General features: G+C 48.3%; 1 protein-coding gene across 2 annotated transcripts in view; it reads right to left on the reverse strand.

Annotated features, from left to right (window-relative positions):
• The window catches only part of ankhb (ANKH inorganic pyrophosphate transport regulator b), a 287,434-nt gene that overhangs the window by 118,664 nt on the left and 141,939 nt on the right, over positions 1–26,831 (reverse strand). For both annotated transcript variants that reach the window (XM_072509527.1, XM_072509528.1), the window contains 3 exons: positions 16,496–16,579; positions 11,654–11,824; positions 8,025–8,159 (listed from right to left, as the gene is read on the reverse strand). In XM_072509527.1, coding sequence (XP_072365628.1) covers positions 8,025–8,159; positions 11,654–11,824; positions 16,496–16,579 — 390 coding nt within the window. The remainder of the gene's footprint in view (positions 1–8,024; positions 8,160–11,653; positions 11,825–16,495; positions 16,580–26,831) is intronic.

The raw sequence follows: 26,831 nt of genomic DNA on the forward strand, positions 1-26,831 counted from the left end.
GGCAGCGATAGAGCATAGGGGGGGGGGGCGATAGAGCATAGGGTGTCCTTATACGCCGATGATTTGCTGTTGTACGTGTCGGAACCGAGTGTTGTCGATAGGGGGAATATTGGAGCTGCTTCGAGTGTTTGGGTCTTTCTTGGGGTACAAACTAAATCTAGACAAGATTGAGTATTTTGTGGTGTCACCGCCGGGGGTGGGAGCAGGGGTGGGGAGGCTGCCATTCTGTAGGGCAGGGAGTCACTTTAGGTACCTGGGTGCAGGTTGCCCGGGAGTGGAGGGGGGGCTCCGCAGGTACAACATTTCTAGTTTTGTGAGGAGAGTGAAAGCTGATCTGGCAAGGTGGGATGGTCTCCCTCGGTCACTGGCGGGTCGGGTACAGGCGGTTAAAATGAACGTGCTGCCGTGATTTCTGTTTATTTTTCAATGCCTGCCAATTTTCCTGCCAAAGGCTTTTTTCAGAGAGATTGAGGGAAGGATTACTTCATTCATATGGGGAGGGAAGGTGGCCAGAGTTAGAAAGGTGCTGCTACAAAGGGGAAGGCAGGCAGGGGGTTTGGGTCTTCCGAACCTGATGTATTACTACTGGACGGCAAATGTGGAGAAAGTGCGGAGCTGGGTCAAAGGGGTTGACTCCCAGTGGGTCAGAATGGAGAAGAGTTTCTGCAGGGGGTCGGGATTGAAAGCACTAGCAACAGCGCCGCTCCCGATAGCCCTGTGGAAGTACTCAGGGAGTCTGATAATAATAGCTTCATTGAGAATTTGGAGGCAGTTTCGCCAACACTTCGGGTTGGGGGCAGGGTCAAGGGAAATGCCGATTCGGGGGATCCACAGATTTGAGCCAGGGAGGTGGGATGGAAATTTTCTGAAATGGGAGGAGAAGGGGATTAAGACAGTAAAAGATTTGTTTCTGAGGGGTCGGTTTGCAGGGCTGAAGGAGCTGGAAGCGAAGTATGGGCTGGAGCAGGGGTAAATGTTTAGATACACGCAGGTTCGAGATTTTGCCAGAAAGGAGATACAGAGCTTCCCGGTGGAGCCGGCCTCCACATTGCTGGAGGAGGTGCTGATGACAAGGGGACTGGAGAAGGATTTACGGAGCTATTTTGGAAGAGGAGAAGGCATCGCTGGAAGGGATCAAAGCAAAGTGGGAGGAAGAGTTGGGAGAGGATATGGAGGAAGGGTTCTGGTGTGAGGTGCTCCGGAGAGTGAATGCCTCCACCTCATGCGGGAGGCTGGGGCTGATACAGCTGAAGGTGGTATACAGAGCACACCTCACGAGGGCGAGGATGAGCCGATTCTTTGAAGGAGTAGAGGATATGTGTGAACGTTGCGGGGCAGGCCCCGCTTATCACGTTCATATGTTTTGGTCCTGTCCAAAGCTAGAGGATTACTGGAAGGAGGTTTTTAGGGTAATTTCTAAAGTGGTGCACGTGAAACTGGACCTGGGCCCCCGGGTGGCCATATTCGGGGTGTCAGACCAGCCAGGGTTGGAAACGGGTGCGGAGGCAGATGTTGTAGCCTTCGCCTCGTTGATCGTCCGAAGGCGGATCCTGATGGGATGGAGAACAGCCCCTCCACCCTGTGCCCTGGCAAGGCGGGGGAACTTGTTGGAATTCCTGACTCTTGAGAAGGTTAAGTTTGGGGGACCTCCGGTTGCGGCTATGTGGAGCTAAGTCGCACATTCGGCAGCTCCCGCAAAAAACAGAATTTTGGGCTCTTTTCAGGGCCCCCAACGGCATTTGTTCGACGTTTCCCGCGGTGGGAAGGAGAGTACAATAGTTCCCCGACATTATATGGCTTTTACCAGGAGCGGGGCGACTAAAAAAGTGGTGGTGGACCCGAAGAAGGTGCGAGGGAAGAAGAACAAAATGGCGGCGGGCGGGGACTAGGCAGCGTGGATGCAGTGGGCACAGGGGCAGCAGGAGAGTATCCAGCGCTGCTTCGGGGAGATTAAAGCGGACCTGCTTGAGCAGATGAAGGCTTCTATCGATAAGCTGCTGGAGACAGACGGCCCAGGGGGTGGCGATCCGCGAGGCCCGACAAAAGATCTCCGACAATGAGGACGAGATCTTAGGCCTTGCGGTAAAGGTGGAGGTGCATGAGGCGCTCCACAAGAAATGGCAGGAGCGGTTCGAGGAGATAGAGAATCGGTCGAGCGGAAGAATTTGCGGATTCTGGGCCTCCCGGAGGGGCTGGAGGGGCCGGACGTGGGTGCCTATGTGGTCACCATGTTGAACTCGCTGATGGGAGCGGGGTCCTCCCAGGGGCCCCTGGAGCTGGAAGGGGCCCATAGAGTGCTGGCGAGGAGGCCCAATGGTACGAGCCTCCGCGGGCGGTGCTGGTGCGGTTTCATTGGTTCGCTGATCGGGAGAGTGTGCTCAGGTGGGCCAAGAAGGAGAGGAGCAGCAGGTGGGAGAACGCGGAGGTTCGGATATACCAGGACTGGAGTGCGGAGATGACGAAGAGGAGGGCCGGGTACAATCGAGCGAAGGCGGTGCTGCACAGGAAGGGGGTGAAGATTGGCATGTTGCAGCCGGCGCGACTGTGGGTCACCTACAAGGACCGGCATCATTATTTTGAGTCTCCGGAAGAGGCGTGGGCCTTTGTTCAGGCCGAGAAGTTGGACACAGATTGAGGGTCGGGATGGGCGTTTGGGGATTGTGGTTGATATGTTACTTTTTGAGGGGGGGTCCTTTGCTCATGTTTTTTCTTATTTCTTTCTTTCTGGTTCGGTGAGGGTGGTTAGGGCGGGTTGGGCACCGTTTTGGTTGGGTTGGTCGGGGGGGCTCTTGGAGGGGGGTAAGCAAATGGAACAGGGGTGGATGGCCGGCAGAGAGATGGGGCCCCGCGGGGGAGGAGGTGGCCCGAATCGGGGGTGAGGGGACTGGGCCTGTATAAGGAGCTGCGTCAGAGGTGGCGGGGCCGGGTAGGTGGAAAGCGCGGCCTTTTTCCCGCGCTTGGGATGGAAGGGGGAGGGGGAGAGCCTGTGGATGGGAAATGGAAGAGGAGGGTGTGTCACACAATGGGAGGAGTCAAAGGAGAGGCAGGAGTGGCCGGGGTCAGCAGGAGTCAGCTGTCTTGCGGAAGTGCAATGGGGGGTGTAGAGCAGCTAGGATGGGTCCTAGCCGGGGGGGAAGAGGGGGGGGGGGTGAATTGAGTTGCTGCTGCTATGGTCAAGGAGGAGCTGGAGCGGGTTGGGGGGGGGGGGTCTCGAGACGGGTCGGGCGTGGGGTGCAGGCGCGTGGCTGGCCAAGGAGGGGTTATGGCTAGTCGGCAGGGGAGGGTAGCGGGTAGCCCCCTGATCCGGCTGATAACCTGGAATGTAAAGGGACTGAACGGGCCGGTCAAGCGGGCCCGCGTGTTCGCGCACCTGAAGGGGCTGAAGGCGGATGTGGTTATGCTCCAGGAGACACACCTGAAGGTGGTAGACCAGGTAAGATTGAGGAAAGGGTGGGTAGGTCAGGTGTTTCATTCGGGACTGGATGCCAAAAACCGAGGGGTGGCGATCTTGGTGGGAAAGAAGGTGTCATTCGAGGCGTCGAGCATTGTGGCAGATAATGGCGGTAGGTACATAATGGTAAGTGGTAAGCTGCAGGGAGAGAGGGTGGTACTGGTCAATGTGTATGCCCCGAACTGGGACTATGCGGGTTTTATGCGGCGCATGTTGGGTCGGATCCCAGACTTGGATGTGGGGGGCCTGATAATGGGGGGGGACTTTAACACGGTGTTGGATCCGGCACTGGATCGCTCCAGGTCTCGGACGGGTTTGAAGCCGGCGGCGGCTAAAGTGCTGAGGGGGTTAATGGACCAGATGGGAGGGGTGGACCCTTGGAGATTTGCAAGGGCAGGGGCTAGGGAATCTTCATTCTTCTCAAATGTCCATAAGGCTTATTCCCGGATCGACTTTTTTATTTTGAGCAGGGCGCTGATAGCGAGAGTAGAGGATACCGAGTACTCGGCGATAGCCATTTCAGATCACGCCCCGCATTGGGTGGACTTAGAGCGGGGGGAGTAGAGGGACCAGCGCCCGTTGTGGCGCTTGGAGGTCGGGCTGCTGGCGGATGAGGAGGAGAGTGAGCCGGTCCGAGGAAGCATAGAGAGGTACCTGGAGGCCAACGATAAAGGGGAGGTCCGAGTGGGGATGGTATGGGAGGCGCTGAAGGCGGTGGTTAGGGGAGAGCTGATCTCCATTAGGGCCCACAAGGAGAGGAGGGAGCAGAGGGAGAGGGAGAGGCTGGTGGGGGAGACGGTGAAGGTAGACAGGAGGTATGCAGAGGTGCCCGAGGAAGGACTGTTGAGGAAGAGGCGCAGCCTCCAGGCCGAATTCGACCTGGTGACCACCAGGAAGGCGGAGGCGCAGTGGAGGAAGGCCCAGGGGGCGATTTATGAGTATGGGGAAAAGGCAAGTCGGATGCTGGCGCATCAGCTTCGGAAGCGGGACGCAGCTAGGGAGATCAGGGGAGTTAAGGACAGGGGAGGGAGCGTGGTGCGGAGTGGGGTTGGCATCAATGGGGTCTTCAGGAACTTTTATGAGGAATTGTATCGGTCCGAGCCCTCACTGGAGGAGGGAGGGATGGGCCGCTTTCTGGACCAATTGAGGTTTCCGAAGGTGGAGGAGGGTCTGGTGGCGGGATTGGAGGCCCCAATTGGGCTGGAGGAGCTGACCAAAGGGATAGGAAGCATGCAGGAGGGAAGGCACCGGGGCCGGACGGTTTCCCGGTCAAATTTTATAAAAAATATATGGACCTGTTGGGCCCATTGCTAGTTAGGACCTTCAATGAGGCAAGGGAGGGGGTGCTCTGCCCCCGCCGATGTCCCGGGCACTGATCTCCTTGATCTTGAAGCGGGACAAGGATCCCCTGCAGTGTGGGTCTTACAGGCCGATTTTGTTGCTAAACGTAGATGCCAAGGTGCTGGCGAAGGTCTTAGCCACGAGGATTGAGGATTGTGTGCCGCAGGTCATCCACGAAGACCAGACGGGGTTCGTGAAGGGGAGGCAGTTGAACGCGAATGTGCGGAGGCTTCTGAACGTTATCATGATGCCAGCGAGGGATGGGGAGACAGTGGTGGCGATGGACGCTGAGAAAGCCTTCGATAGGGTAGAGTGGGGGTACCTGTGGGAGGTGCTAAAGAGGTTTGGGTTTGGGGAGGGATTTGTCAGGTTGGTTAGGCTGTTGTATGAGGTCCCGATGGCAAGTGTGGCCACGAACAGGAGGAGGTCTGAGTACTTTCGGTTGCATCGAGGGACGAGGCAGGGGTATCCCCTGTCCCCCCTGCACTTCGCACTGGCGATTGAACCCCTGGCAATGGCACTGAGGGAGTCGAGGAACTGGAGGGGGTTGGTGTGGGGTGGGGAGGAGCATAGGGTGTCGCTCTTTTCGGACGACTTGCTGCTGCATGTGGAGGACCCGGTGGGGGGTATGCCGGAGGTAATGAGGATCCTCAGGGAATTCGGGGATTTCTTGGGGTATAAGCTCAACATGGGGAAGAGCGAGCTGTTCGTGGTTCACCCAGGGGACCAGGAGAGGGGGATTGGCGAGCTCCCACTAAAAAGGGCAGAGAGGAGCTTCAGGTATTTGGGGGTCCAGGTGGCCAGGAGCTGGGGTTCCCTGCATAGACTTAATTTTACAAGGCTGGTGGAGCAAATGGAGGAGGAGTTCAAGAGGTGGGACACGTTGCCGCTGTCCTTGGCGGGTAGGGTGCAGTCAGTCAAAATGACGGTGCTCCCAAGGTTTTTGTTCCTGTTCCAGTGCGTCCCCGTGTTTATCCCGAAGGCTTTTTTTAGGCGGGTCAACAGGAGTATAATGGGGTTTGTGTGGGCGCAAGGGACTAGAGGGTGAGAAGCGGAGTAGAGATAGGGGGGGCTGGCACTGCCCAACCTCTGTGGATTCTACTGGGTCGCCAATGCGACGATGGTGCGCAAGTGGGTGATGGAGAGGGTGGGGGCTGCATGGAAGAGGCGGGAGACAGCATCTTGTGTGGGTACGAGTCTGGGGGCGCTGGCAACGGCGCCGCTGCCATTCCCTCCAAGGAGGTATACCACGAGCCCGGTGGTGGCGGCTGCCCTCAAAATCTGGGGGCAGTGGAAACGGCACAGGGGGGAAGTTGGGGCCTCGGTGTGGACCCCAATACAGGGGAACCACCGGGTCGTCCCAGGGAGAACAGATGGAGGGTTTTCGGGGTGGCACAGGGCAGGGATACGAAGGTTGGGGGACCTGTTTGTGGACGGGAAGTTAGCGAGCCTGGGTGAGCTGGAGGAGAAGTATGGGTTCCCCCAGGGAACACCTTCAGCTACTTGCAGGTAAGGGCGTTTGCCAGGCGGCAAGTGGTGGAATTCCCGCGACTGCTGCCACGCACAGTACAGGACAGGGTGATCTCGGGGGGGGGGGGGGGGGGGTGGGAGTGGGGAAGATCTCGGAAACTTACCAGGTGATGCAGGAAGAGGAGGAGGCCTCGGTGGTGGAGGTGAAAGGTAAGTGGGAGGAGGAGTTGGGAGAGATCGAGGAAGGGACGTGGGTAGATGCCCTAGGGAGGGTGAACTCTTCCTCATCGTGCGCGAGGCTCAGCCTCATACAGTTTAAGGTGCTGCACAGAGCACACATGACCGGACAAGGATGAGCCGGTTCTTTGGGGGCGAGGACAGGTGTGCTAGGTGCTTGGGGAGTCCAGCGAATCACACCCATATGTTCTGGGCATGCCCAGCGCTGGAGGAATTTTGGAGGGGTGTAGCGAGGACGGTGTCGAGGGTGGTAGGTTCCAGGGTCAAGCCGGGCTGGGGGCTCGCAATATTTGGGGTGGCAGAGGAGCCGAGAATGCAGGAGGCGAAAGAGGCCGGTATTCTGGTCTTTGCGTCCCTGGTAGCCCAGCGGAGGATTCTTCTTCAGTGGAAGGATGCAAGGCCCCCCCAAGCGTGGAATCCTAGATCAACGATATGGCGGGGTTTATTAAGTTTGAGAGGGTGAAATTCGCCTTGAGAGGGTCAGGACAAGGGTTCTTTAGGCGGTGGCAACCGTTCTTAGACTTCCTGGCAGAACGGTAGACATTGATCAATGCCAGCAGCAACTCGGGGGGGGGGGTATTAATGGTTACTATGGGTGATTCCCGATTCCTTTTTGTCATTTGTTTATGTGAACATGCAGGCTAATGTTTGGGGTTTGGTGGGAGGATGGGATCGTTGTTATTGATATGAGGTTTGACATATTTGTTACTGATTATTGTTTGTTGTTGGTGGGTGTAAATTTGGGAGAAAATGTGAAAAAGGAGAATAAAAAATATTTAATAAAAAGAAACTCATCAAGGGATTCTCCTGCGGTCCTCTCTGCGGTATTAAACCGGTAACACTGGACTATCGTGGACGGGGTTGGGTTAGAATGTTGCCACACCAAAGTCACAGGTTCATCAAACGTCTTGGTGTCTGGCGCAGCTGGGTACGTAAGGTTCCTCATCACCCGAAACGTATGCGGGCCGCAGGCGGTGAGCAAAATGACCACCTCGCGCTCGTTTTTGGTGATGTTATTCGCTCGGAAATAGTAACGCATCCGTTGTGCGTACTGGTTCCAATGTTACAGCGCAGCATCAGACATCCAAACATCCATAAAGAGGCATGGTGCAACAGAAAAAAAAACTTCCAACCTGTACCAACAAAAGTCCAATGACGTGGCTTCAGCAGCGTAGATAGCTATCCACTTTAACCCTCGTCGCCAGTTTTGTGAGGGCCACGAAGAACCCAGCATGAGTTTGTAGAATCGAAAAAAATAACTTTATTTGCAATTACATATATACAACAGCAGCAGTACTCCACCACTGCTCACTCTTCTCTAGCTGGTTCCACACTGGTCAGTTCTATTTATGCAGGTGACTCTGCTAATGATTTCTCCGCCCCCTCATTGCGGAAGCTCATACTCACTAAGGATTGTGGGATTGCCATTCGTCCTCAGCCAGTTGTAATTAGGCAGGTTATAACACAATTTAATAACTATATGGTAGCAGACACAAATATTTCTGTCAAAATGAAACAAACTCACCTCTGTGGCTGCTGGACTGCCTCCCAGGTCGCGAGACACAAACAGATTGACTATGGGCCTGCTGATTCGCTGAGTCGCTAGAATCAAGGCCAAAGGCCACCAGAAAGCCAGCATCTTCTTTATTGTGGCTTCTCCCTGCAATGTGTAAGAAAACAAGTTCAGATTCAATACAGTGCAGTACATATGGACTTTTGGGACCATTAGAAGTTTGGGAACCTGGTTCATTAAGTGGTGGGCTTTGCCACGACTTTTTAACTGCGTCATGGCATTAGCATCCTGCCTCCATGTCCCAAAACCAGGCGGCAAGGACAGGAATGGCACGCTAGATCTGTCAAAAGAAGGATTTCAAATTACAGGAACCTTGGCAGGGGTTACAATGATTCACCAGCACTTGGATTTTTGAGGCTTCGGCAAATATAGGAATGGAGAAGAAACCTGGAAAAGTAATGTGGTGGATTTCTCACTTTTACACGGACGTCCTGCATGTGAGATCTGAGGGACTCATATCAGGGGGCAGCACGGTAGCACAGTGGTTAGCACAGTTGCTTCACAGCTCCAGTGTCGTAGGTTCGATTCCTGGCTTAGGTCACTGTCTATGCGGAGTCTGCACGTTCTCCCCGTGTCTGCGTGGGTTTCCTCCGGGTGCTCTGGTTTCTTCCCACCGTCCAAAGATGTGCAGGTTAGGTTGATTGGCCATGATAAATTGCCCTTAGTGTCCAAAAATATTGGGTGGGGTTACTGGGTTACCGGGATAGGGTGGAGGTGTGGGCTTGGGTAAGGTGCTCTTTCCACGGGCCGGTGCAGACTTGATGGGCCGAATGGCCTCCTTCTACAATGTAAATTCTATGATTCTATGACACAAATAAGATGATCTTTCCCAAGAACAGGAGAAAGAGGACAATCTGCTCAACCAACTGACTGAGAAAAATCAGCAGTAGAAGTATGGCTCTTCATCCTGGACCAAGATCCAGGACCTCAGGAGGGTGGGAGAGGACAATAGTATGATACTTTCACCTTCTGACTCTTCCAACACTCTCCTGGATGGTACTGCTTCGGAAAATGCACCTTGCAGTTTCACTTATTTCTTTCTCTCCAGACACATTCTCACTACCATATCATAACAGTCAACACACGCTCATCTTACAGCTCTTTGACACCTGTGTCTCATAGCCACTCCATAAATGTTATTCTTCATAGTACACAAGCCATTGCTAAACTCAATACGCTTTTATTTCTCCCCTTGTAGAAGACAGCACACAACCTCATGAAGAGATGAAGAGTTTAATAAATTCATATTAAACTCAAAACGTTAACTCGGTTTCTCTCTTCAGATTTGGCAGATCTGCTGAGGTTTTCTAACATTTTCTGTTTTGATAACTCTTCCCCAAGTTGTTTATAAGTGCAATTCCAAAACTCCCAACTACTAAACATTTGGCTATCTATTTGCCACATAGTGTCTGAACCCATACACAACCACTGGCGCCCTTATCCCCAGCAAAATGTTTACTCATCGCTGTGTTTTCTGATTGTTTTCAGACATTTTTGCATGAGCTGCTATTTCCTTCATGTAATCACTGGGTTGACTAAAGCCATTGTCTTTGTTCCCCGTCACAATCTCAGTAATATTGCCACTGAGTCCATCTCATTTGCTCGACGCCTTTTAGTCTAAACTAAACTGATCATAATTATAGCATTTTTTCTGACCGCAGCCTGATATATTTCCTCTCCATTACAAAGATAGCTTACTTCCACCTCTTTCATGCCTTTGTCTTCACCAGGTTTGACTATTCCAACACTCTCCTGTTGTGTAGAATGCCAGCATTGGACAGCAGTCTTGCAACACCAGGTGGAAGCCTAACAGGTTTATTTGGCATCACGAGCTTTCGGATCTAATCATGAAGGAGCTAAGCTCCGAAAGCTTGTAATTCCAAATAAACGTGTTGTACTTTAACCTGGTGCTGCAAAACTTCTTACAACACTCTCCTGGCCAGTCTCCCATCTTTCATTCCCCTTAAATTTCAGCTCCTCCAAAACTCTGCTGTCTGTGTCCTCTCCTACAGGAAGTCCCGCTCACCTTTATCCCGGTCTTTGTTGACTTATATTGGTATATAGTACCTCATGACCTCAAATATAAAAAAATGTTAGTTTTAAATCCCCTCATGGCCTTGGCCTACCTATCTTTAACCTTCCCCAGTCCTACAACTCAATCCCCAAATTCCCTGCTCCTCTAATTCTGGCTTCCTGTGTATTCCCCTAAGTTCATCCAACCAATTTATGCCACCTAGACCCTTCACACTGGAATTCCCTGCATAATTTCCTTCACCTCTCCATCTCCATCTCCTATATGATCCTACTTAAATACACATTTTTGACTCAGCTTTTGGTCCCTCCACTACCACCCAGTGCCTCCTTTTTGGTTCACTATCTAACTTTAAGCAGTATGTCTCTGTGAAGTTCCTTGACATGATTTTTAAAGAGATTCTATAGAATCTATAGAATCTATGTTCTATAGATTCTTTCGGTGCAAATTGTAGTTATAGATACAAAAATTTTTATTAGATAGACAACATTTCTCCCTGATTTTTAAAACGGCTAATGGATTTAACAGGCAGCCAGGTTAGATAACCTCATGTGAATAACCTCCAGAGGACTAGAGAACAGCCAATGTGGTCCCACTATTAAAGAAAGCTTGTAGAGATAAGCCAGAGAACTACAGGCCAGCGAGTCACATGTCAATGGGAGGGAACCTATTGGAGAAAGTTCCGAGGAACAAAGGGACCATGATGTGTTTGTCCACAGATCTCAGAAGGCAGGTTAATTGGGTGGTGAAAAAGGCATATGGGACACTTACCTTTATCAATCGAGGCATAGATTGCAAAAGCAGGGAGATCATGTTGGAGTTGTATAGCACATTGGTGAGGCCACAGCTGGAGTACCGTGCGCAGTTCTGGTCACCATATTATAGGAAGGATGTGATTGCACTGGGGTGGAGGGGTGGGGGGGACGAGATGGTCAGATGCTTTTCATGTGTTGGTTCAGACTCCATGGACCAAAGGGCCTCTTCTGCACTGTCTTATTCTGGGATTCCGTGTATTGATATTGCCATGCTTTTAACAAGCCAACAAAATGATAGAGCAAACTCCTAAACATTTGAATGCTTAAACAGTCCGCACAGTATAAAACCCAAACAGATTTGGCCAAGTGTTTCATAATGATAAGAGTTGTTGACGTCAGCTGCGCCATTCGGGGCAGGCGATGTTTGTTGGTTAGCCAGTCACAGGAAATACACCATTCTAAGCTTGGCTTGTATAACATCCAGAGGCTAGTTATAGACTGGCATTGGCAGAAGACTTGAGTTGTTGCAGGGGACTCAAGGATCAAAAGGAAGAAATCACACCACACACTGTAAAATAATGACAAACTAGGAGCATTAAACTTATAAAAATATCACAAATTCCAGCTGTTTGTGGCTGTAAATCTTAGTTAGAAGATGTTATCCAAGGGTCTCACACTGATATGCAAAGTTATTTTAATGCTTGCTATGTTACTCCACTCAATGATCAGCCTATTCCTTCCACTGATCCTAAACGGTTTTTCCTTGTTGCTAACTAATTGACTTTGATATTTACCCCCATTTCTGGTCCACTTCTTTCGGGAATGATGTCATGCACATTCTTATAGTATCCAAGGCCCACCATGGTAAAACGCACCATCACGCCCATATATAAGGCCAGAATTGGAATCAGGAGAGGCTCTGTGCATTCTAGATGACTGTGAAGCAAGATGGATACAAATACAATCTGGAAAGAAAATAGATAACATTAAGATAAACACCAGTTTATGACTTGCAAATAGTTAAATTAATGTAAAGTACAGATTAATGAGCATTATTGTGTAGTGGATAGCATCCCTGCCTCTGAGTCAGAGGTTCTGAGTTTGAGTCCCCCCCCAGGACATGATGGCCAAGAAAGCTAAGTTTAATACACAGCCAACATGTTGAGTATCAACCTACAAAATCCTTCCAACACGCTAATGGCAGGCAGGGCGGCATGGTAGCACAGTGGTTAGCACTATTGCTTCACAGCGCCAGGGTCCCATGTTCGATTCCCGCTTGGGTCAATGACTGTGCCGGGTCTGCACGTTCTCCCCGTGTCTGTGTGGGTTTCCACCATGCGCTCCGGTTTCTTCCTAGTCCAAAGATGTGGAGGTTAGATGGATTGGACATTCTGAATTCTCCCTCTGTTTACCCGAACAGGTATTGAAATGTGGCGACTAGGGGCTTTTCACAGTGACTTCATTGCAGTGTTAATATAAGCCTATTTGTGACAATAATGATTATTATTATAAAAAAGAGTGGGAAGGTCTTCTGGTTAGCCTTGCTTGATGCAGTGTGGCACCGCACAAGCTATAAGCCTCTGGCAACAGGGAGTGACCTTCTGCAGGAAAACCTGTCTATGGAAAGAAATGAAAGTCTGCCGAGTGCATCACGAGGCAAGGGAAGAAAATCAACAACAGTTTAATGCATACACTAAAATCGTTTAAACCACAGAGATCTTTGTAATATTGATTTTGTAAAGTTAATTATATGGATCTGCCATTTCAGTAACAGTCTACATTCTATATAGATGCTTTGGGATGTTGCACATTTTAAAAATTCATTTATGGGATGGTTAGTCCAGCATTTATTGCCCATCCCTAGTTGTCCTGCAGAAGGTGGTGGTGAATTGGTTTTTTAAACCACTGCAGTCCCTGAGGTGTAGATGAGGTGTGCTGATAGGGAGAGAGTTCGAGGATGTTGGCCCAGCGACAATGAAGGAACGGCAATATATTTCCAAGTCAGGGTGGTGTGTGACTTGGAGGGGAACATCCAGGTGGTGGGGTTCCTAGGTATCTGTTGCTCTTGTCCCTCTAGATGGTAGTGGTTGTGGGTTTGGAAGGGGCTGTCTAAGGAACTTTGGTGAGTTACTGCAATGCATCTTGTAGATGGTACACACGGCTGCCACTGTTCTTTGGTGGTGGAGGGTTTGAATGTTGTGGAAGGAGGAGCAATCAAGTGGGCTGCTTTGTCCTGGATCGTGTCAAGCTTCTTGAGTGTTGTTGGAACTGCACTCATCCAGACAAGTGGAGAGTATTCCATTACATTCCTGACTTGTGCCTTCTAGATGGTGGACAGGCTTTGGGGGGCTTAGGAGGTGAATTACTCACCTTATGATTCCTAGCCTTTGACCTGCCCTGTACTAATATGGCCAGTCCAGTTCAGTTTCTGATCAATGGTAACCCCCAGGATGTTGATTGTGGGGGATTCAGTGACGGTAATGCCAGTGAATGCCAAGGGGCAGTGGTTAGAACCTCTCTTGTAGGAGATGATCATTGCCTGGTACATGTGTGGCGTGAATGTAACTTGCCACTTGTTAGTCCAAGCCTGGATATTGTCCAGGTCTTGCTGCATTTGGACATGGACTGCTTCATTATCTGAGGAGTTGTGAATGGCGTTGAACATTGTGCAGTATCCCCACTTCTGATCTTATGATGGAAGAGAGGTAATTGATGAAGCAGCTGAAGATGGTTGGGCCTGGGATACTACCTTGAGGAACTCCTGCAGTTCTGTCCTGGAGCTGAGATGATTGGCCTCCAAACATCACAAGTATCTTCCTTTCTGCCAGGTATGACTCTAACCAGCAAAGAGTTTCTCCTCTGATTCCCATTGACTCCAGTTTAGATAGGACTCCTTGACGCCGTACTCGGTCAAATGCTGCGTTGATGTCAAGGGCAGTCACTCTCACCTCACCTCTGGCATTCAGCTCTTTTGTCCATGTTTGAACCAAGGCTGTAATGAGGTCAGGAGCTGAGTGACCCTGGAGGAACCCAAACTGAGTGTCAGTGAGCAGGTTATTGCTGACTAAGTTCCACTTGATAGCACTGTTGATGACTCCTTCCATCACTTTGCTGATGGAGAGTAGACTGATAGGGAGGTAATTGACTGGGTTGCACTTGTCCTGTTTCTTGTGTACAGGAAACACTTGGGCAATTTTCCACATTGCCGGGTAGATGCCAGTGTTGTAGTTGTACTGCTCTATAAGGGTAAGTTGTTACATTGAATTAATGTGATGGTGATAATAAAATGCAACCAAGGAAGAAAATATTACTGTCCGTGTTCTGAGGACATGAGGCATTTTCCATTTTCAACATTTGGACTTGCACATAAAGTACAACACAGGTCAGCTTCCACCATGCCATCTCCTTTCCTGCTCTCAAAACACTGCTTCTTCAACCATACCTTTGGTTTCCATCTTCATTGTTTTCCTTCCCTTCGATTGATGGGGTAAAGAGAGGTGGAGTGCTGCACAGTACGGAGACTGTTTAGCTCACTTGTCTAGACAGCTGGTTCGTGATGCAGAGCAAGGCTAGCAGCGTGGGCTCAATTGCCGTACTGGCTGAGGTTATTCATGAAGGCCTGCCTTCTCAACCTTGCCCTTTGCCTGAGGTGTGGTGATCCTCAGGTTAAATCACCACCAGTCAGCTCTCCCCCTCAAAGGGGAAAGCAGCCTATGGTCATCTGGGACTATAGCACTTTTACCTTACTGCAACATAAGGCAATGACCAAAAGGCAATGCAGAGGACAGCAACAAGGCTGACTTGCAGTGTTAGAAGGGCAAACAATGAAGGGTGAATAAAAAGTGATTTTATGGGGAGAGATATACGAAGCATGGAAAATATGCTCAGCAAAAATAAGCAGAATATTTTTAGATATTCTAAATCTGATGGAATAGAGAGTAGAGGCTCAATAAATGAAAGTTTAGGTCAGAAATCATGAATTATATTGCTTTAAAGATCAATGGCTCAACCTAGCCGTCAGGAAGGGTAGTTGAGGCTCTTAACAAAGACGCAGAGTTTGTAATAGGAAGATGGTACTATTCTTCAGTCCAGACTGTCAACAAAGTTGACTTCCATCCAAATCAGTTGCAGTGACTCAAATTTGTTTCACTAGATTATTATAACAAGCACTGGGAGGTACCTCTCATCCCTTTTGATCCCTTTTTAGGTGAAAGAATAATTCTATAATCCACTGTGAATATGTTCTTGCTCCTTCATGCATTTAATGCACCATTTCAAACTTAGATATTTTTCTGTTTTTTTTAATTTGTAATGATTCCTTATTGAGAAGTCCCATTTGAAACTTTAAGTTTTAAACTTTCAATTCGGACCCAAGGAGGAACAGATGTTTATATTCAATATTTGCTCATAATGCAAGTGTTAAACTTTGATCAGTTAAGTCTTCATACAAATTTTACATTATTCTACAGAAAGGATTTTAACTAAGACATTTATTTCCCACATATAGCTTAAAAACAACATTCCTATATTGTTATGGGCCAGGGTTTAGAGAACCCCAAAGTGTATCATGGAGTTCATCTGATCCACAACTTTGAATAGATTGTAGTATGGGGAGCACACAGCCCACTCTACAGGTGTGGTAAAGCAGAAATGGAAAAGTATTTTTTTAAGCAAAACAATGTTTATTCTATGAACTCAAGTTAACCTTTTCTAAAACATAGTGAACATCTTAGCAACCGTCAATTCAAATACAACTCCCAAAGAATACAACGCTAAGTAATCCTTAAGCTGTCCTTTTAACATCCACAAGACTTTAAAAAAAGAACTTTTAGCAGAAGCACATCAGGTTAAAGTCACTAATGAAAGCAGTTATTAGTTTTAAATCACCAAAGGATCGATTTACATTCTTTAGATTACAGAGAGAGACTCTAATACACCTTCTGGCTGTGACTGCAGCTATCCAGCTCTGAAAATGAAACTAAAACACACCCTGCAGCAAACAGCCTAAAACAAAAGTAAAAATCTGACAGACAGCCCAGCTCCACCCACTCTCTGACATCACTACAGTAATAAACACCCATTTCTTAAAGGTACTCTCACTACAGATACTTATATACACACCCATTTCTTAAAGGTACTCTCAAATGACAATATCAATAAGATTCCTGTATTTTTATACAATTCACATGTAAAATTCAGAGTACATCATTGAGTTACAAAATATTTATGTTAAGACTGCTGTCTAGCAAAATAAAATTGAAATGCTTGAGACTTATTTCTGTATCTTACCTCCATCCCACTTTTAATGCACGAAAATCAAAAGGTTTTGACAAAATTTCAAGAAAAGTTGCAAAGTATTGGGAATATTCTGCAAGGAATCTTTGCATCCTGATCATGAGCATAAATCCCTTTACACTTGTTCCCTCTCCACCCTTCCCATCATCATTGAAAGCACAATATGGGATGGTTTAGCTCAGTGGGCTAGACAGCTGGTTTGTAATGCAGAACAAGGCCAGCAGCGCGGGTTCAATTCCCGTTACCAGCTTACCCAAACAGGCGCCGGAATGTGGCGACTAGGGGCTTTTCACAGTAATTTGTCACAATAAAAGGTTATTATTAAATCAATGCCATCTTACCTGAGCAATGACATCTGAAATTGAGGCACAGCCCACCAATAAACTGTATTTATGTTTCAACAGAATGCCAGCATGGGTCCAAGCCTAAAAAAATGTTAAGTGCAATCATTCAGGTAACAATTCCATTTAATATGAGTAAGACATACAGTTTGCAAGATGTTTTCATGTAAAAGTAAAAACAGTTTATACATTCCAACAATGGCGGAGCCATGAATTCCCATTGGTGCCAATAGTAAATGAATATCCATTTATGTAAAGCTGTTCTGCTCAGAGCTATGGAAAAGCCATTCAAATATTTATTTTTAATTGTGTGTTTTTTAAGGCAGAGGAAAAGCGGAAGAAAGCAAAATTTCCCTAATTTTCTTGCTGCATTTCCCCCATCATCTTACTCTTCTCCCACCTCAAATTAAAAGGTCTGTGCAGACATGACCAATGCACCCTGTGGCCAGCTGCTCGGAAACATCAAAGCCTTGAACCTTTCCTTCCTGTTTGGAAGGCATTTCAGGAGAGTGCATTACACAAAACCTTCAGGAAGAAAAAAATAAGTAGAAATCAGTTTCAATGCCTGAAAGTTGGAAAGTACAGGTGTATGAATGCCGGGTGCGGGCAGGACTGAGCTTCCCTGTGATGCATCGCACATTCAACTAGCCCACCAATACATGAAGAAAGAACAGGTGAGGTCTTGGATAACACCCATGAACCTGACTAAGTTTCAGGAAAATAAATATATTGGGCAAGATTGTCTGGATTCCCCGTGGCATGTTTCGCAGTGGCAGGAGGCGGCCATTTTGGCCGGCGTCAGGATCTTCAGGTCCCACTGCTGTCAATGGGATTTCACACTGAACCCACCCCATGCCGCTGGGAAACCCGTGGCAGGGGTGCACAGTCAGTGTGACTGGAAAATACCGCAGGCGTGGACAGCTGGAAGATCTTGCCCAATGTTTCAGTATGCTGCTATAGTGAAACTCAATGAAGTTCTTTGAGAAGGTGACTGAACAGGTAGACGAGGGTAGAGCAGTTGATGTGGTGTATATGGATTTCAGCAAAGCTTTTGATAAGGTTCCCCACGGTAGGCTATTGCAAAAAATACGGAGGCTGGGGATTGAGGGTGATTTTGAGATGTGGATCAGAAATTGGCTAGCTGAAAGAAGACAGAGGGTGGTGGTTGATGGGAAATGTTCAGAATGGAGTACAGTCACAAGTGGAGTACCACAAGGATCTGTTCTGGGGCCGTTGCTGTTTGTCATTTTTATCAATGACCTAGAGGAAGGCGCAGAAGGGTGGGTGAGTAAATTTGCAGACGATACTAAAGTCGGTGGTGTTGTCGATAGTGTGGAAGGATGTAGCAGATTACAGAGGGATATAGATAAGCTGCAGAGCTGGGCCGAGAGGTGGCAAATGGAGTTTAATGTAGAGAAGTGTGAGGTGATTCACTTTGGAAGGAATAACAGGAATGCGGAATATTTGGCTAATGGTAAAGTTCTTGAAAGTGTGGATGAGCAGAGGGATCTAGGTGTCCATGTACATAGATCCCTGAAAGTTGCCACCCAGGTTGATAGGGTTGTGAAGAAGGCCTATGGAGTGTTGGCCTTTATTGGTAGAGGGATTGAGTTCCGGAGTCGGGAGGTCATGTTGCAGCTGTACAGAACTCTGGTACGGCCGCATTTGGAGTATTGCGTACAGTTCTGGTCACCGCATTATAGGAAGGATGTGGAGGCTTTGGAGCGGGTGCAGAGGAGATTTACCAGGATGTTGCCTGGTATGGAGGGAAAATCTTATGAGGAAAGGCTGATGGACTTGAGGTTGTTTTCGTTGGAGAGAAGAAGGTTAAGAGGAGACTTAATAGAGGCATACAAAATGATCAGGGGGTTGGATAGGGTGGACAGTGAGAGCCTTCTCCCGCGGATGGATATGGCTGGCACGAGGGGACATAACTTTAAACTGAGGGGTAATAGATATAGGACAGAGGTCAGAGGTTGGTTCTTTACGCAAAGAGTAGTGAGGCCGTGGAATGCCCTACCTGCTACAGTGGTGAACTCGCCAACATTGAGGGCATTTAAAAGTTTATTGGATAAACATATGGATGATAATGGCATAGTGTAGGTTAGATGGCTTTTGTTTCGGTGCAACATCGTGGGCCGAAGGGCCTGTACTGCGCTGTATTGTTCTATGTTCTATGAATCTCTTTTAATGTCGTGAAATCATTTATCTTTCCTAAACTATATGAAATGTACACTCTGTAACTAAACTTGGCGTGTTCCCAAACCACTGACAGCAAAGACTTTCGACAAAGGGTAGTTCATTCATTAGCTTAGCAACTACTTCAACACTTGTGCTCGGCCTGCACCCCGGGATTAACTCCCAAGCTCCTACCACGCGACCTCTTTAGTAGCCACGTCATCATGTTTTCACATGACCACTCGGTCTATATATTCCTCATTTAGCTGGAATACCCTGTGGCATGAGATGTAACAGTGTGCGTAATAGGAAACCATGTATAGACCACTGTGTAACATACAAGTTAAATGAGTTAACAATGTCTAACTATGTACATATGCAGTGAGGCAAGGATTAAGCTGTTGCAGCTGGTGCATAGCCCATTGCTGAGGAGTGCAGCTTAGTAGTCGGTGTGATCCCATGCACAATTCTCTAGAAGGTGCTTGGATGAGTGAACTACCCCTTCCACAGACCATTTTGACTGTGGATATAGGGGACTGCGCATGATATACTCAAAGACCTATGTGTGTGCAAAATCCTGAAATTCAGTGGAGTAGAATTGGTGAGCATTGTCTGTGATGAATCTCTGTGGGCTACCGTACGTGGCAAAGTGTCTCTTGAGCTTAATGATGACTGTGTTACTCGTCATGTTTGGCAGCAAACGAGTATACAAATCAACTACCATTCCATTCAAAGATAATAATAATAATAACAATAATATTAATAATCGCTTATTGTCACAGCTGCTGTGAATGACCATGGGAGGTCCGGGACCTCATTTAAGTGCAGAGGTTCTTTCATTTGATGCTGCTTGAGTACATTGCATGGTACACATCTGGAAACTTCCTTTTCCATAGCTGTGTGCATGGAGGGCCAGTACAGTGATTTCTTGGCCATATCGCTGGCTTCTTCCAACCCGGGGTGCCCCTGGTGAAGATGCTGGGTGTAGTGCCACAGAAGAACAGTAAGGACAACGAATGGCTGGCCATGCAGTATTAGAACAAAGAACAATACAGCAAAGGAACAGGCCCTTCGGCCCTCCAAGCCTGCGGCGATCACGTGTCCATATTAGTCCATCCTGTACGGTTAGTTCATCTCGGATGATGGTGAAGAATGTGCAAAGCTCGTGGGGGTAATTCCCTGAAGGGCTCTGGCCAGCCCTTCATGATGATGTTGTGTAGCTGTCTGCTGCATGTGATGTCTGCCTGCAAGGCATAGAACATAGAAAAATACATCACAGAACGGGCCCTTTGGCCCACGATGTTGTGCCAATGATTATGTCCTAGATTAATCATAGATTATCATAGAATTTACAGTGCAGAAGGAGGCCACCTGGCCGATCGAGTCTGCACCAGCTTCTGTAAAGAGCACCCTACCCAAGGTCAACACCTCCACCCGATCCCCACAACCCAGCAACCCCACCCAACACGAAGGGCAATTTTGGACACTAAGGGCAATTTATCATGGCCAATCCACCTAACCTACACATCTTTGGACTGTGGGAGGAAACCAGAGCACCCGGAAGAAACCCACGCACACACGGGGAGGACGTGCAGTCTCCGCACAGACAGTGACCCAAGCCGGAATCGAACCTGGGACCCTGGAGCTGTGAAGCAATTGTGCTATCCACAATGTTACCGTGCTGCCCTTAAGAACAACTTAATCTACACTATAACATTCTACCGTAATCCATGTACCTACCCAATAGCTGCTTGAAGGTCCCTAATGTTTTTGACTCAACTACTTCCACAGGCAGTGCATTCCATGCCCCCACTACTCTCTGGGTAAAGAACCTACATCTGACATCCCTCCTATATCTTCCACCATTCACCTTAAATTTATGTCCCCTTGTAATGGTTTGTTCCACCCGGGGAAAAAGTCTCTGACTGTCCACTCTATCTATTCCCTTGATCATCTTATAAACCTCTATCAAGTCGCCCCTCCTCCTTCTCCGTTCTAATGAGAAAAGGCCGAGCACCCTCAACCTTTCCTCGTAAGACCTACTCTCCATTCCAGGCAACATCCTGGTAAATCTCCTTTGCACCTTTTCCAAAGCTTCCACATCCTTCCTAAAATGAGGCGACCAGAACTGTACACAGTACTCCAAATGTGGCCTTACCAAAGTTTTGTACAGCTGCATCATCACCTCACGGCTCTTAAATTCAATCCCTCTGTTAATGAACACTAGCACACCATAGGCCTTCTTCACAGCTCTATCCACTTGAGTGGCAACTTTCAAAGATGTATGAACATAGACCCCAAGATCTCTCTGCTCCTCCACATTGCAAAGAACTCTACCGTTAACCCTGTATTCCGCAATCATATTTGTCCTTCCAAAATGGATAACCTCACACTTTTCAGGGTTAAACTCCATCTGCCACTTCTCAGCCCAGCCCTGCATGCTATCTATGTCTCTTTGCAGCCCATAACAGCCCTCCTCACTATCCACAACTCCACCAATCTTCGTATCGTCTGCAAATTTACTGACCCACCCTTCAACTCCCTCATCCAAGTCATTAATGAAAATCACAAACAGCAGAGGACCCAGAACTGATCCCTGCGGTACGCCACTGGTAACTGGGCTCCAGGCTGAATATTTGCCATCCACCACCACTCTCTGACTTCGATCGGTTAGCCAGTTCATTATCCAACTGGCCAAATTTCCCACTATCCCATGCCTCCTTACTTTCTGCAGAAGCCTACCATGGGGAACATTATCAAATGCCTTACGAAAATCCATGTACACTACATCCACTGCTTTACCTTCATCCACATGCTTGGTCACCTCCTCAAAGAATTCAATAAGACTTGTAAGGCAAGACCTAGCCCTCACAAATCCGTGCTGACTATCCCTAATCAAGCAGTGTCTTCCCAGGTGCTCAGAAATCCTATCCTTCAATACCCTTTCCATTACTTTGCCTACCACCGAAGTAAGACTAACTGGCCTGTAATTCCCAGGGTTATCCCTCGTCCCTTTTTTGAACAGGGGCACGACATTCGCCACTCTCCAATCCCCTGGTACCACCCCTGTTGACAGTGAGGACGAAAAGATCATTGCCAACGGCTCTGCAATTTCATCTCTTGCTTCCCATAGAATCCTTGAATATATCCCGTCAGGCCTGGGGGACTTGTCTATCCTCAAGTTTTTCAAAATGCCCAACACATCTTCCTTCCTAACAAGTATTTCCTCGAGCTTACCAGTCTGTTTCACACTGTCCTCTCCAACAATATGGCCCCTCTCATTTGTAAATACAGAAGAAAAGTATTCGTTCAAGACCTCTCCTATCTCTTCAGACTCAATACACAATCTCCCGCTACTACCCTCGCTCTTGTCATTCTCATATTTCTCACAGCTCTCGTCATTCTCATATTTCTCACATATGTGTAAAAGGCCTTGAGGCTTTCCTTGATCCTACCCGCCAAAGATTGTTCATGCCCTCTCTTAGCTCTCCTAATCCCTTTCTTCAGTTCCCTCCTGGCTATCTTGTATCCCTCCAGCACCGTGTGTGAACATTGTGTTCTCAGCCTTACACAAGTCTCCTTCTTCCTCTTAACAAGACATTCAACCTCTCTTGTCAACCATGGTTCCCTCACTCGACCATCTCTTCCCTGCCTGACAGGGACATGCATATCAAGGACACGTAGTACCCGTTCCTTGAACAAGTTCCACATTTCACTTGTGTCCTTCCCTGACAGCCTATGTTCCCAACTTATGCACTTCAATTCTTGTCTGACAACATCGTATTTACCCTTCCCCCAATTGTAAACCTTGCCCTGTTGCACGCACCTATCCCTCTCCATTACTAAAGTGAAAGTCACAGAATTGTGGTCACTATCTCCAAAATGCTCCCCCACTAACAAATCTATCACTTGCCCTGGTTCATTAGCAAGTACCAAATCCAATATCATAGATTATCATAGAATTTACAGTGCAGAAGGAGGCCATTCGGCCCATCGAGTCTGTACCGGCTCTTGGAAAGAGCACCCTACCCAACACCTCCACCCTATCCCCATAACCCAGTAACCCCATCCAGCACTAAGGGCAATTTGGGACACTAAGGACAATTTATCATGGCCAATCCACCTAACCTGCACATCTTTGGACTGTGGGAGGAAACCGGAGCACCCGGAGGAAACCCACGCACACACGCGGAGGATGTGCAGACTCCGCACAGACAGTGACCCAAGCCGGAATCGAACCTGGGACCCTGGAGCTGTGAAGCAATTGTGCTATCCACAATGCTACCGTGCTGCCCAATATGGCCTCCCCTCTGGTCGGACAATCTAGAAAAGCTTCCTGGACACACTGCACAAACACCACCCCATCCAAACTATTTGATCTAAAGAGTTTCCACTCAATGTTTGGGAAGTTGAAGTCACGCATGACTACTACCCTGTGACTTCTGCACCTTTCCAAAATCTGTTTCCCAATCTGTTCCTGCACATCGCTGCTACTATTGGGGGGCCTATAGAAAACTCCCAACACGGTGACTGCTCCTTTCCTATTTCTGACTTCAACCCATACTACCTCAGTAGGCAGATACTCCTCGAACTGCCTTTCTGCAGCTGTTATACTATCTCTAATTAACAATGCCACCCCCCCCCCCCCCCCATCTCTTTTACCACCCTCCCTAATCTTATTGAAACATCTATAACCAGGGACCTCCAACAACCATTTCTGCCCCTCTTCTAGCCAAGTTTCCGTGATGGCCACCACATCGTAGTCCCAAGTACCGATCCATGCCGTAAGTTCACCCACATTATTCCTGATGCTTCTTGCATTGACGTATACACACTTCAACCCATCTCCGTGCCTGTAAGTACTCTCCTTTGTCAGTGTTTCCTTTCCCACTGCCTCACTACACGCTTTGGCGTCCTGAATATCGGCTACCTTAGTTGCTGGACTGCCAAATTAGTTTAAACCCTCCCGAAGAGTACTAGAAAACCTCCCCCCCAGGTGCCCCTCTGGTTCAGATGCAACCCGTCCTGCTTGTACAGGTCCCACCTTCCCCAGAATGCGCTCCAATTATCCAAATACCTGAAGCCCTCCCTCCTACACCATTCCTGCAGCCACGTGTTCAACTGCACTCTCTCCCTATTCCTAGCCTCGCTATCACGTGGCACCGGCAACAAACCAGAGATGACAACTCTGTCTGTCCTGGCTTTTAACTTCCAGCCTAACTCCCTAAACTGGTTTATTACCCTTTTCCTACCTACGTCGTTGGTACCAATGTGCACCACGACTTCTGGCTGCTCCCCCGCCCCCTTAAGGATCCTGAAGACATGATCCGAGACATCCCTGGCAATGCACCCAGGAGACAACATACCTTCCGGGAGTCTCGCTCGCGACCACAGAATCTCCTATCTATTCCCCTAACCATTGAATCTCCTACTACTTTTCGATTCTCCCCCTTCCCTTCTGAGCCCCAGAGCCAGACTCAGTGCCAGAGACCTGGCCGCTAGGGCCTTCCCCCGGTAGGTCATCCCCCCCCAACAGCATCCAAAATGGTATACTTGTTTTGAAGGGGAACGGCCACGAGGGATCCCTGCACTGTCTGCCTGTTTGTTTTCTTTCCCCTGACTGTAACCCAGCTACTCTTGTCCTGTACCTTGGGTGTGGTTACCTCCCTGTAACTCCTCTCTATCACCCCCTATGCCTCCCGGATGATCCGAAGTTCATCCAGCTCCAGTTCCCTAACACGGTCTCTGAGGAGCTGGAGTTGGGTGCACTTCCCGCAGGTATAGTCAGCGGGGACACCGGTGGTAGCCCTCACCGCCCACATCCTACAGGAGGAGCATGCAACTGGCCTAGCCTCCATCCCCTCTTACCTTACAGAATATAACTACCCTGTGGACCAACTGGACCTCCGCCCTCCGACTCTGCTCCCAGTCAGCTGCACTCTCTGTAAACTCCTGGCTCCCTTCTCGCTCTTTGCGGAAATGTAGGAAACGAAATGAAAGGAGCACCTTACTCCCTCCTCACCTAACTCCCTCAGTCACCAAACTCTCACTATAGCACTCAAATGCACCAAATTCAGCACTCAGTGCTGAATTTGAGTTCCTGAGTTCTACGAGAGAATAACACTTCTATTGTCATGATGTCTATGTCTTTCTCACAGTCTGCCTGATTTATAGGGGGTAAGAAAGCTCTGGAGAGAAAAGTACAGCTCTTACCATTTTTGTAGATGACGGTGAGGTTGTAGCATTGCAGCTTTACCATGATGCATTGCAGCCATGCAGACGCAGATAGTTATGAGGGCTGATGATCTGTTTTAACAGTTGCAGGACAACCATATACAATGTCATAAAATTGCTGACAGGCGAAGAATAAAGCAAGGTGTTCCTTTTCGAACTTTACTTAAGGAGTCACAATGTCAGTAAGGGCCCTTGAAGCAAAGGCTATTGTTCTGCTATTCTGGGTGCAGACTGCACCAAGTTTGTGGTGAAAGGCATCTGCTGATATAAGTATGGGTACTTGAACATCAGTATGGTAGCACCAATGGGGCAGTGGGTGCCTGTTTGAGTCAGTTGAAGATCGCTGTGTCTGTGCGGTCCTTTTGCAAGCACTTTTCGATGTCCTGATGGAGAATTGACGAAGAGATCCAGTGGCCTCACTATAACACTGGATAAACTTGGAAAGATAATTTGTCACATCAAGAAAGCGCTACAAGTGCTTGTCCACAGAAGTGGCCACCTGTCGTATGGCCATTGTCTTGACCATCTTGGGGTTTACACCATCGGCTGGGAGTAGATGACCCATGTAAGGAACTTGGTTGACCTTGAATCTGCATTTCGCAGGTTTAAGCTTCAGCTGTATGGTCCTGATTTTGTCAAGGATGAGACAAAGATATGCATCATGATCCTGCATAGTACAATCCCAAACCAGGATGCCATCAACAATGATTTCACAAGGTTGGTCTGCTCCACGCACCACTAGAAGACCTCACTGCCAGTGGAGATCCCATAAGGCATACGAAGAAAACAATTTCTGTTTACTGCAGACATGAATGTGGTCAGCTTTGAGGATTCCTTATCGAACGGGATCTTCCAGAACCCGCATTTCGCATTGAGAATGCTGAACACCTCAGCATTTAGCATGTCTGCTAACACCAGTTCCACTGTCTTCATAGGGTAGTGAGGTCTGAGCAGCACCTTGTTCAAGTGTGCTGGGTCAATCTATTTGTGTCTCATCTATGGTAGGCATTGTCAAACTTGGGGGCGCGACTCGCGGGTGGGTCGCAGGCGGGTGTCGGGAGGGTCGCGGAGGCTGCGCTCCCGATCGCGCAAATCCGCGCTCAACAGCCGACTTTTAATAACGCCGGCTGCAAGTGGCCTTCAAAATGGCCACGAACATGTAATAAAAATGCGGCCACACTGTGCATGCATGCCACATCATCGGGCACGCAAGCGCAGTCCGGCCGCTTTTTTAAAAAAACGGGTCGCAGCTTTTTTTTTTACACGTTCGCGGGGTTTTATTCATTTTATTTTATTCATTTTATTTTTTTCATTTATTTTATTCATTTTATTTTTTTACAAGTTCGGGGGTGTTTATTTTAGGATTATTTCAGGGTCCTCCTTTCCCCCTTCCATCTAGAAAACAAAGGACTCAAATTTTCTGACGTCCTCGGGGTCTGCTAAGTTTAATAGAGTATAAGCTTATAACATTTGCGACTTATATGACATTGCAGCACCTGGCTTTTAACTTCCAGCCTAACTCCCTAAACTGGTTTATTACCTCCACACCCCTTTTCCTACCTACGTCGTTGGTACCAATGTGCACCACGACTTCTGGCTGCTCCCCTTCCCCCTTAAGGATCCTGAAGACACGGTCCGAGACATCCCTGGCATGGCACCCTGGAGACAACATACCTTCCGGGAGTCTCGCTCGTGACCTTCTTGAACTCTTCCCAACTATCTGCAATATTTTCATCAAAAATGAGTGGATCAATGCGACAAAGTCCTTGTGCCATATTTCCAACTCCTGATACCATGTAAATATGTTGGATTCCTGCATCACTGACAGCAAGAGCTTTCAACACAAAGTAGCTTATTCAATAGCTTAGCAGCTACTTTTACACTTCTACTCTGTCCGTGCTCCAAGGGAAAACTCCCGCACTCC

This window comes from Scyliorhinus torazame, chromosome 6 (genome assembly GCF_047496885.1).
Source record: "Scyliorhinus torazame isolate Kashiwa2021f chromosome 6, sScyTor2.1, whole genome shotgun sequence".
Taxonomy (NCBI): domain Eukaryota; kingdom Metazoa; phylum Chordata; class Chondrichthyes; order Carcharhiniformes; family Scyliorhinidae; genus Scyliorhinus; species Scyliorhinus torazame.